The sequence below is a fragment of the Coenobita brevimanus genome, chromosome 82 (assembly GCF_032717465.1).
Source record: "Coenobita brevimanus isolate Jiangsu-jjx chromosome 82, ASM3271746v2, whole genome shotgun sequence".
In the NCBI taxonomy this organism is placed as follows: domain Eukaryota; kingdom Metazoa; phylum Arthropoda; class Malacostraca; order Decapoda; family Coenobitidae; genus Coenobita; species Coenobita brevimanus.
Window position 1 is genome coordinate 16,949,152 of NC_137035.1, and position 12,110 is coordinate 16,961,261.

General features: G+C 40.3%; 1 protein-coding gene across 1 annotated transcript in view; it reads right to left on the reverse strand.

Moving 5' to 3' along the window:
- LOC145409612 (peroxisomal acyl-coenzyme A oxidase 1-like) overlaps positions 1–12,110 on the reverse strand; it is a 215,424-nt gene that overhangs the window by 100,969 nt on the left and 102,345 nt on the right. Inside the window, exon 7 of the mRNA XM_080279965.1 lies at positions 7,976–8,136. Coding sequence (XP_080136091.1) covers positions 7,976–8,136 — 161 coding nt within the window. The remainder of the gene's footprint in view (positions 1–7,975; positions 8,137–12,110) is intronic.

A 12,110-nucleotide genomic window follows, 5' to 3' on the forward strand; every position in this document is an offset into this window, starting at 1 on the left:
TGCGAAATAACTGTCGTTATCATAGAAACTGGGTATCTATTCTAACTTACTGTTATTGCCGAAAACGATATTGTCGAAGTTGTTATTGTCAAGATCTTACTTTAGACTCCTCATGAGCACCTTCCCCACCAGCCTCTAGGTCACTATTGGCACGTTGTGTGGGGATGGGGTTTGCGTAGTAATGGAAAATGGCGTTTTTGAGCCACTCCTTGCCTCTACCTCGCATTCTGTGAGGTAAATGCGTGCATTCAAGGTTTTGGTTATGATATTTGATCACTCACACACAATGCGATTCGCGCACTTTGAGCTCGCGCAGTAGGCAAACCCACTGTATTTGTGTACGAAATCGTGTGGTGGGTGTTGTTTTGATGTTCCTTGGTGTGTGTGGATGTGCTGCCATGTAGAGTTGTGGATGTTGTGGGTTTGTGGAGGCTGCAGTGAGAATTTGAGTGCCTCTCATGTCTAGATGATCCTTGACTTTGAGGACTTTGGTTTCTTGATGTAGGTGGTGTGTGGGTGTAGTAGCTGTGCAGCCTGTGATTATTTTTAGGGCCATGTTCTGTATGGTCTGTAGAGTGTTGTAGTGTGTTTTAGTGAGGTTAGGAACCCAAGCAGGGCTTGCATAATTCATCACTGAACGAATATATTGTACTGTGGCGGTGGTTTCTTTTTTTGTGTCCAAATGTTGTATGGGCAAGTGACCTTAAGGCATTGAGTCTTTATGTTATTTTATTTTTAATGTTTGTGATGTGTTATTTAAATGACATTAATGTATTGTATGTTATACCAAGGACTTTGTGTGTGTGTGTGTGTGTGTGTGTGTGTATGTGTGTGTGTGTGTGTGTAGTAGGCAATTCTTGTTTATGGTGAGGTGTGGAATGTGACTGTGTTCTGCTGTCCAGTTTGTGAGAAAGGTCACTGTAGATTTGGCTGGAGCTCTTTTGAGCCTGTTTGTGGTGAACCATTCGTGTAGTGAGTTGAGGTAAGGTTGGAGGATGTGTGCAGCTGCGTTTACATTTTGGTGTGTACATGTAAGTGTTATGTCGTCTGCATGGGAAGCTGTGTGTATCTGTTCTTACCTAATTGTATCTTTACAGGAATGAGTCAAGCTCGTACTGTCCCGTGTCTTAAACCATATTTATCGTACATATCCTTAAATTTGTGAATTGTTTTGGCACACACTATTTCATTCGGTAGTGCATTCCATTGATCAGTTGCTCTGTTTGGGAAACTGAATTTCCTTACGTCTTTATCACCTCTCCTTATGCAGTTTTTTGCAGTGTCCTCTTGCTGATGCTTCTCCATATGTTAAGTAATCATTTATGTCTATTTTCTCCTTTCCTGATATGCATTTATATAGCATTATCATGTCAACTCTTTTCCTTCTCTCCTGTAGTGTTGGTAGATTCAGTTTATTTAGTCTTTCTTCGTAGCTTAGGTCCCTTAAGCTTGGTATCCATCTTGTAGCGGCCCTTTGAACTTTTTCAATCTTGTCTATGTGCTTTTTGAGATGAGGACTCCAGACTACTGATGCATATTCCAGGGTTGGTCTAATGAATGATGTTATTATCCTTCTTAGCATGTCTTCATTTATGTATGTGAATGCTATTCTCATATTTGCAAGCAATGTATACATGTTCCGTACCTTCTCGCTGATGTGGTCAGCCGGAGATAGTCTGTTATTGATAATCACACCTAGGTCTTTCTCTCTTTCTGATGTATATAGGGTTTTATTTCCTAACTTATAATCCCAATCAAGTCTTTTTCCACTTTTACCAAACTTGATTACATGACACTTGTCCACATTGAATTCCATTTGCCATGTACTACTCCATTCATGAAGTTTATTTAATTCTTCTTGTAGCTCTTTACAAGAGTCTGTGTTAGTAATTCTCCTTTGTATTTTTGCATCATCTGCAAACATATTCAGATAGCTCTCATTTCCAGTGTTACTGTTTATATCATTTATATACACTAAAAACATGATTGGTGCCAGCACTGAACCCTGTGGTACTCCACTAGTCACTTCTTTCCATGATGAGTAGTTTCCTCTTAGTACTGTCCTCATTTTTCTTTTTATGAGAAAGTCTTGCATCCAACAAAACAGTTTGCCTCGAATTCCTCCTTGATGGTACAGTTTCCATAAAAGTCTTTGGTGTGGTACTGTGTTAAAAGCTTTCTTGAAATCTAAATAGTTTCTGTCCACCCATCCTTCCCTTTCCTGTATTGTGTTTGTTACTCTGTCATAGTAGCTTAACAGATTAGTAACACATGATTTTCCTTTTCTGAAACCAAACTGTCTTTCTGTTATCATACTGTGTTCTTGTAGATGATTTACCCAAGCTTTTCTTATAAGTTTTTCTAATACCTTGCTTACAACACTGGTCAGTGATACTGGTCGGTAGCTGAGTGGATTTTGTCTATTTCCTTTCTTGAATAAGGGGACAATATTTGCTTTTTTCCAAATATCTGGTAGTTTACCTTGACTCAAGGATTTCTTGAAAATTAAAAATAATGGTTTACATAACTCCTTTGCACATTCTCGTAATACCCAACATGAAATTTCATCAGGACCACTTGCTTTTCCTCTGTCTAATCTACTTAACTCCTCCTGTATTACTTTTTCTGCTATTTGTATATCTGGTAGTATGTGTGGACATGCGTGTTCCACATAGTCCCTCTCAAAATTTTTTTCTTCTGTAAAAACTAATTGGAAATTCTTATTTAGTGCTTCACAAATATCTTTCTCTTGTGTATAAGTGATTCCCTCGTCCGTAATGGATTGTATTATATCTTTTACTTTAGTTTTGCTTCTGATATAGCTGTAAAACAGCTTTGGTTGATCACTACTTTTATTTATTATATCCTCCTCAAACTGTTTTTGGGCTTCCCTCCTTATTCTTGTATAGTCGTTTCTTGCATGTTTGTAATTATTGTACGCCCTTTCACTATTGTGTCTTCTGTATCTATTCCACAACAAATCTCTTCTTTCTTTTGATTTTTTACATTCTGTATTGAACCATTTCTGTATTTTCTTATCTGGTTCTTTGTGCTGTGGAATGTACTTCTGGACTCCTATTTCATAAAATTCACAAAATTTTAATTTAAATCTTGTCCTCTAAGCTCATTTTCCCAATCAACTTCTAAGAAATACTTCTTTAGGTCTTGATAATTTCCCTTTTTATAGTTTAGGCTCTTTTTGTAACTATCATTGCTGTTTACTATGTCATATGCTATCCTGAAGTTATAGTTTAGTACTGCATGATTGCTTTTGCCGAGTGGAGGGTGATATATTAAACTGTCAATATCATTTTCTTGCCTTGTAAATATTAGATCTAGCACTGAAGGTACATCAAGTCCTCTTTTTCTGGTGGTTTCCCTCACATGTTGCGTTAAGAAAAACTCTTGTACGAGATCCAGGAGTTTTTGGTCCCAACAGCTTTCTTGGCTATTTATATCTAGAGTATTCCAATTTACATTTGTATTGAAGTCCCCAGTTAGTATAATTCTTTCCGATTTCTCTTCCATTTTATGTAGCAATGATCTTACACTCTGAATTGTACTCTCTGCCAGGTCCTCATATTCGTCTCTTTCCCATGTGTTTGATCTGGGTGGCATGTACAAATTTGCTACAATTACTTTACCTTCAGATGTGTCGATCTCTACTGCAATCAGTTCTACTTGTGATGGTATATCTAGTTTTATTTCCTTGACTTTTAGATTTTTCTTAGTTAATATTATAATTCCTCCTCCTTTTTTTAAATATCTGTCTCTTCTCCATATATTGTATTCCTCTAAGTTTAGTATGTCATTTGATATCCTTGGTATTAATTTTGTTTCAGTTAGGCATATTATTTGTGGTTCATTTTCTCTGACATAATCATTCATCTCTAGTAATTTAGATACCATTCCATCCACATTTGAGTACATCAACTTTATCATCTTGTTTATATACTTGTCCTGGCATGGTTCTACTACCTTCCTCCTTTTTCTTCCATCCTGTTTGTGTACCACTTTCGTACCTGCAATCCTATTACTTTGTAAAAAAATTTCTTCTTCTCCTCTTCTGATCTTCCCTCATTTTTTGTTTTTGCTTCCTCCCTTTTCTCTTTCAGTAATTCCATTTCCTCTTGTGTTAGACATCTTTTTATCCATACATTTTTGAACTCCTCTTTTTCCATAAGATTCTTTGCATTTTTTAGTATCTCTTCCACAGTGTTTACACTCTGGAAAGTCACCTTTAGAGGTCTTGTCTTGCTTTTCTCGTATTTCCCTAACCTTTTGTGTTCCTCTATGTCTTTACTACAGATTTCCTCTGATACTTCTTTCAGTAAGCTCATTACATTTGCCATCTCCTTTTTGTCTCTTGTGATCTTGTTTTTAACTTCATCCTCTTCTATACCAGTGATTACTATTGATTTGTTTATCTCTACTGAATCTCTGACTGACTTTGGATTGTTTTGGATTATTCTTTTCACCTCCTTTTTAATGCTTTTTTCCTCTACCCTTGTTTCTAAGTCTTTCTTTACTTTCACCATTTCAGCATACGTGGTTTCTACATCATTTTTGTAGCTTTGCACAGCTTCATTTACCTGTGTTATCTTCTCCTCAATATCACTGCTCTGGTCAATAAGACTGCTAACTTGCCTAATTGTCTCTGTGTCATTTTTGAACTCTTCCATAACACTCTCGTGATTGACTACTGTGCTTGCCATTTCACTAATTTTCTTCCTAAGTGCACTCAATTCCACGGTTAGTTCACTGATGGTTGTGTCTTTCTTATTGGCCTCCCTTCCTAGTTTTTCTATTTCTTCCTTTTGCAAGTGCATCTGCTTCTTTATTTCATCAATTTCATTTTTGAAAGCCATTTCTAGTTTGTTTACACGTGTGTGGGGTGTGCTTATGTCGTGCATGTATAGGTTAAAGAGTATAGGGGACAAAACAGATCCTTGGGGGATGCCTTTTGTGAAGTTTCTGATGTTCAAAGACTGACCGGCAAATGTTACATGTGCACATCTGCCTGCTAAGTAGTTTGCCAGGCATCTTCTTGTGTTATTGTGCATGTTTGTGTTGAATATTTTGTGAGGTTGTGGCAGGGGATGGCATCAAAAGCTTTGCTAATATCTAGTGTGACTAGGAGTGTTCTGTGTGGTGGCCTAGCTGAATTCATGCCATCAAAAATTCTCTGTGTAAGGTCTGTAAGAAGAGTGTTTGTGGAGTGTAGTGGCCTGAAACCATGTTGTGATGGGGCAAGGGGATGGGGGTGAGGTGTAACTAGTCGTGGTACCAGTCGTTCAGTGACTTTGGAGGGGGTGCAGAGGAGTGTGGTGGGGCAGTGTGAGGAAGATAATGTGAGGTCTTTGTTGGGTTTGGGGATAGTAATGATAATGCAATGCTTCCCGATGTTGGGTATAATATTGTGAGAGTAGCTGTGGTTTGATATGTTGGTGAGTGCGTGTATACCTTGTGGTCCAAGGTGTTTAAGGTGAATATTGCTTATGTTGTCATCTCCACAGGCTAATGAGTGCTTAAGGTTGCTAATGATGTGCTTCGTCTGGTTGTAAGTGAATGGTGCAAAGTCTGGGTCTGTGGGGAATTGTCTTTTACGTTGGATGAAATGTCGGTTGTCGCGATGGGGGTTTAGATGGCTGACATGTGAAAAGTGATTGATGATAGTGTTTGCATGTTGTTTGTTTGAAGGTATGGTGTCTGTTGTTGTGATGGCAGCGTGTTATTATGTAGTGTTACTGTTGGAGAATGTGATGCTGTTTAGTGTTTTGTAGAGTTTGCTGGTGTTTGTTTTGTGGTCAGGTGTTTGGAGATAATTATTCCAGTTTAGTGTTTGCTGTTCTGATATTTTATTGTTTATTTGAGTGTTGAGTTCTTGTATTTGTTGTACGGTGTCTTGTGTATGGGGTGTTGGAGAGTGTCATAGTGTGTCCCGTTGACTGATGAGGCCTTTAATTTCTGGTGTGAAGTTGGGGTTGTGTCTCTTTCTGTTGCATCTAGGGATGTGTCTTTTGTCTGCATTTTGTATAATTGTATTGAAAGTATGCATAACGGTGTTGAAGTTTGTGATGGATGTACTGTTTAATGTTTTAAAATGTTGTTCTGTTTCAGTTGCGAAGGCCTCCCAGGTGGCTCTGATATAATTAGTGTTTGTGTGTCTGTGGCCAGCTGGGGTGATTCTGGTTTTGGTAGTGATGATGATTGGGAGGTGATCAGATCCAAGGGTTTTGACCACTCTCCAGGATGTTGTAGGGGCAAGGTTTGGGGAGCAAAAATTGATGTCTGGGGATGATTGGAGGAAGAGGGCATGGTGTGGGATATGGGTATGTTGATGGAGATTATTCAGTATGAAAAGATGATCTGTTTGTAGTATCAGCTCTCTGTCTGTGTCAGGGTTGTTGACAGAGTAGTCACCTGTGCTGATTGGAGCCTATATTAGCCCTCCCCACTGTGTGGTGAGCCAGCTAATCTTGGAACAGGACTTGAACAGTATAAGAAAATGTTGCCAGCCTAAATTACCACTACACAAGCAGTCTGATTCCCCCAACATGTAAAAGCATAGTTAAGGATAATCAGTGTACAACATCAACACCATACAATAAAAGAATATATGTATCATTTGAACATACTGTATACAAATAATATCACAGTATTGTCACACTCTGCCTGTCAGCCCCTCTCAGTACCTGTGTCAGCAATATTTTTAAAGATAAAGATATAATGCAATGCAAGTTATTATGCAGTACAGTAATAGAGTACAGCACAATGTATTATACAGTGTGAGAGTACTGTACTATACTACAGTACTCTCACGCATTGTCTGTCACCTCTGTTAGTACTCCTAATCAACATCTGCCTCATTATCCACCCACTTAATTCTTCATCACTAAGTGACTCATCCTAACACTCTCCTTACTCACTGTCATAGTGCTGCCTACTTGGATCCACCTGCTGTCTACCTGGTGGTTGGCGGACTCGGTTACAGTGCCATAGTCCAGGCTGACCATCACCCTTGTCTGAGTCAACAATATCAGACACATGCTGTCCTCCCATGAATACCACTCAACAACAGCCCTTTCCACCCCATCAAATTGGCATACTCTGGCTTGCACAATGTTGGTCTGTTGTACCAGGCAGTTGTGGTGGTAGGTGGTGGCGACCATTGTCTGCCCATTTGATGTAGTGCTACCTACTGCCTCCATCACATTTATCATTCTGTCACTGTGTCTGCCCTCCTGCATTTTTGTATTTCTCGGATCTGCCTGTCACTTTTTATTACTTTTTTTTCCTCATTACCTTGCTTCCTCTGGGACAAGAAGGGCTCAGCCAAGAAGAGACTCAAATTGGATGTGTTCCATATCATTTTTTTTTTTTCCCCTACTGTGAAGAAGATGGAACCAAGGACTTAAAACCTGCAAACTGTTCGCTTCAAGAATAAAAAACAAGACAATAGAGGTACCAAAGTTCTGCAAAATGACTTATAAATGACATCAAGGTATAATAAGTTTTTGACATCATCATCATGACGTTTTATAAGTATGGACAAGAAGCATTGCACCCTGTTCTCAGTTGTCTGAGTCTGGAATGATTCCTCCTTCAACCATCTATTACCCTGTGTGGTGTTGAAAATGACTTGAAGCCTCATTCCTGAGGTGTGCCTCCTAACTCAATCATTACAGGTGAAAGGCGGTTTTTGGCTTTGCATAAACCTGTTTTATTGTTTATTGTACTATATAATTGTTCAAGGTTCTCTTATCTTATATGTCAGGACCAACTTGCCTAGCCCCGGGTTCCTATGATCCTTATGGGGCGACATAGGATTGGATGATGGATGGATGGTTCTCTTACCAATGCTGCCTCTCATCAGCTCAGAATACAAATTTCATGCTACTGAAAACTTTTCATAAATCATCAAAAGTAGTGAAGAAAGTTGAACTACCATCAAACAGGACTACTATGAACTCACCCTGGAACCAACTCTGACTGGTGGCGCACTGCAGAATACCGTGTTGCAATGGTAACGGCACACATGAGTTTCTTCCTCACATCAGAGACAATGTCCACACGTGTCTGAACCAAGGTACCATAGGAAAGCTTACTGTGCAGAGGCTTCACATATTGCCCATCCTGTAATGAACACATTAGGATAAATGGCCTGGGTGGTTTTTATAACTGGGGGGGGGGGGAATACGATAAAATAAGAGAGGTGTTTCACATACTTATTGCCTCAGTAAGTTAGTGATGAATTACCAGTTACACATTTTTGTTTCTTAACCTGCCATGTGCTGGCTATTTTTAGTCCTATGGGTCACCTCAGTGCCGGCGATTTTTCGACCTTTTTTTCTTGGCTAAAATGATAGATTTTGATGTGGAAACAATGAATTTCATCATTAAAATGCTCACTGAGGCTCGGAAATCAGTTTTATTGAGTCCTGCATACTTGTGTACAGGTATAGCCGCTCTCTCACGCTCACCACATACGTGAGAGAAAGCCCTTTTCTATGTAAGGTATACTCAGGTATTTATGCTGAGAAGGTATAGCAATGTTCAGTACACTTTTCTGATTACAGTACTTATTACTTCAGCATCTATCACTCCCTACGCATCTCGTGGGTTGGTGGAGGATTAGTGCCCCTCCCTGTAAAACAAATAACTCTAAGCCCTTGGCCACCCCGTTTGGGATTATGGCGTCTGGCAATGAATGAATGAATGAATCTATCACAATTTCATGTCTTTCTCACTGTGAATCCATTATCTTACACTTACTTGAAGATAGGTACAACCTGACTTCATTACGTACAGTCCTGGCACTTACAAGAAGGCATTTACAACTTGACTTCACTATATAATCCTTATACTTACAAGAAAATATTTACAACTTACATGAAAATATTTACAAAATGCCTTCACTATGTACAGCACTGAGTGAGGCACACAGGCAGAGTGAGTGTGAGGGGGAAAGCGAGTGAGCGTATGGCCTTGACAGCCTGGAGGACGGTAGAGGAATAGTTACCTTACATGCCTGCCAATTTTTACCCCCGCAAATCTTGAAAAATGCGGTCACAATGAAGTTTTTTATTTTAAACCGTTTTAAAACGGCACTGGCACTGCCCGCGGAATTATGTCAGACTGTTTTAAAATGGCACTGGCTCTCGGCGGGTTAAGTTGCTCATGACTACCAAATAAAACTGCTTTTTATAATGGCATCTAAGTGGTAAACGTAAAGGAAGTCTCACTTGTATTTGTTTCATATGCCGCAGCATTTGGCCTGCACACATCCTAGACATTTTTGTTTTGATTTGTTTTATTTATAAGGCTCTAGCATGCTTGCATCCATTGGCCTTGGTCACCTAATGGTGGCTGTCCATGCTGCTTGATCTCTGGCAGCTTCTTTATGCCAATGGCATACAGGGTATTTTTTAAAATTTTATATTTGTTGCCTCCAGATTGTGGTAGGGAGGGGTGCTTTTGCAGTGGCATTGACATAGCTGGATGGCTCCACTGTCTGGTTATGCAAATGCCCCTGACTTCCCTCCCTGTCCCCTGAAAGGGGGATGGTGGAATGTAGGAGGGGGGCAACTATAGCCTGCAGTCTGCTGGGTTTGCATTCAGATCAGCCTGCAGTTACAGTTACTGCTACTGCTATTATTGCTACTGCTACTACTACAACTACTACTACCACCACCAGATGATTCTGTTCAGCTTTGGGGAGACTGTTTGAGCCGGAGAAGTCAAACATGACTTTAACTCTGCATCATTCTCTCCACTGTAGTTTAACCCCTAAAACGCGGGGCGTCGCATTTGCGACGCTCGCCAAAAAGGACATGATGGCGGATCGTCGCGTTTGTGATTCAAGATAATCTTGAATAAATGCAGGCAAGGATGTTCTTCTGGTATTGTCTGTCAGTACCACCACCCTTTAGCTACAATTAGCATACTTTACCTTTGTACTACTGACCTCCGTTGTTGCCAAGTATTGCGTTTTCCCCCCCTCCCCCCTCACGGCCTGGCCAGCCTGGCTGTGATACATGGCAGCGCTCTTACTGCTCAGAACTGTAAATCTGCGCTCTCCTCTCACAAGCAGTTTATGCTAATAGGAAATGGTTGTTTCCCCAGTTGTCACACTAGCTTTTTTTCGCACGGTTTGCCCCTGTTTAGCGTCAGTTTACCGCAGGCTTTCAAAGTGACATTATGGCGAGTTCTTGCTCTTCCGAGTCAGTGTGAGTGGCCGACAGGAACGAGAATAAAGTGACGGGCGTAAGGCAGAATAAAAAGCACGCTGCGGTGATCTTTTGGGAAGTAATATGATTGAAAATAATGTAGTATACGTGTTTTTAGCTGTGAAAATGGAAATGTTTGTTGAGTGACGGGAAGACCGCCGCCGCGCTGCATGTCGGCCGTACGCTTCGTTGATTTTAGCCTTATTTTCAGTGCTTATTGTACAAATACATATTCCAAACTACCCGTACGTTGTAGTATAAAGTTTACTGTGACAGAATGAGGCTGTGGTAGAGGGGAAACTGGGTTGCTGGAGGTGTGAAAGTGAAGATTTGGTTACCCAACTTTGCAAGTCTCCACAAGTCCTTGGGTAGTCCTCGAAGGCTCAACACCTGTCTCTGGAGAAAGCTGAATGTAAGTACTATCTGCCATAAAAATTATAATGTTCTAGGGTTAATCTCTGATTTTTGGCTAATATTTTCCTACAAGTACTCAGACCGTGATCGAACCCCGCCACCCGGGGGGGGGGGGTCAGCTGTCCATTGGCCACGTATTAGTGGTTAAAAAGGATATTAGTTGAAAATTATATTGCAAATAAACTGTATGTTGCATTTATGGACTTGGAGAAGGCATATGATGGGATGGACTGAGAAAGTTCATGGAGCATGCTAGGCATGTCATCCTGTCACACATGTACTTTCCCCTAATGGCATAGTTCTCTGATGCATGCAGGGACATCAAAGGTGGACCTTTTCTGTATACTGATGTAGTGCATTAGCCCCATTGTCCTTATGCAATTTTTTAGACACATGGAGTCTAGTTAGTAAGGATGCTTCAACTGGATATGATCTGTGAGGTCTCATTCCAAGAGGTGGTTAGGTTTCTTGCTTACATACTGCCACTCAGCAGCAAGCAACGGGTCACTCTTGCCCTGTATGTATGGGGCAATACTGGACTGTATGATGGATGACTAGGCAAGTCTTATGAAGGAGGGAGTTTTGCTTAGGACAAGAACACCCCATTAATAGGGTCATAGTGCATATGAAAAGATGGGTGAAATCTTAGTGATTCTTTTGGTATTAATGCAACACATGCATCTTGGTTGTTCAGTATACAGGAACCACCTGGTAGAAGTAGACTAGCACCAGTCGAGCAGGGCAGTACTCCAAAGGTGGATGGAAAGCTGATGACAGGGAGAGCTTGAGCTCCCTTTTCGTCAGCCCTCGGGACTGACCATCCCCCTTTGCTGAACATTTTCACTGTTTCACTTACACAGAGAGTAGGCCAGCATGCTCTCCAATACAAGTTTCTCTAACTGTCAGCACCAGACTACATGTACATTCCACACTACACTTCCTTTTCAAAATTAGAAAAGAAAAATGGCGGCTATGATAGGACAAATCTAAACTTGCGGCCAGGGTGGGGCACGACCCTCTGTACAGTGGTGCTATGTTTCCCAAACCCGCGATGTGAAACGGCTGTTATATATGTAAAAGGCATGACAAATACGATAAACACATATGAATACAATGTTAACGTGTGTATTATAATACAGTATATGAAAGAACAGTAAACTTATTATGCATGAAATATTTATACAGCAGTACAGAAATGTGGCATAAATATTTTAGTGTTGCTAAAAAAAAAGTAGTCACTTTTATTGGCTTTTACCGTATTTCTGGGGTGGGTAATAATGTCAGTTGTGATTATAAGATAATGTGCAGGAATATAAGTAAAAATATGCCAGTTTCTTAGTAAAAGAAAAAATAATACATTAAACCCTCGTGAGCGGCAACACTCACACACACCCAGACTAACCCGGCCAGACCCTCCTCGTGTCACTTTACTTTGTGTCCTTACCTCCTGGGAGGTGTGAAAATAAA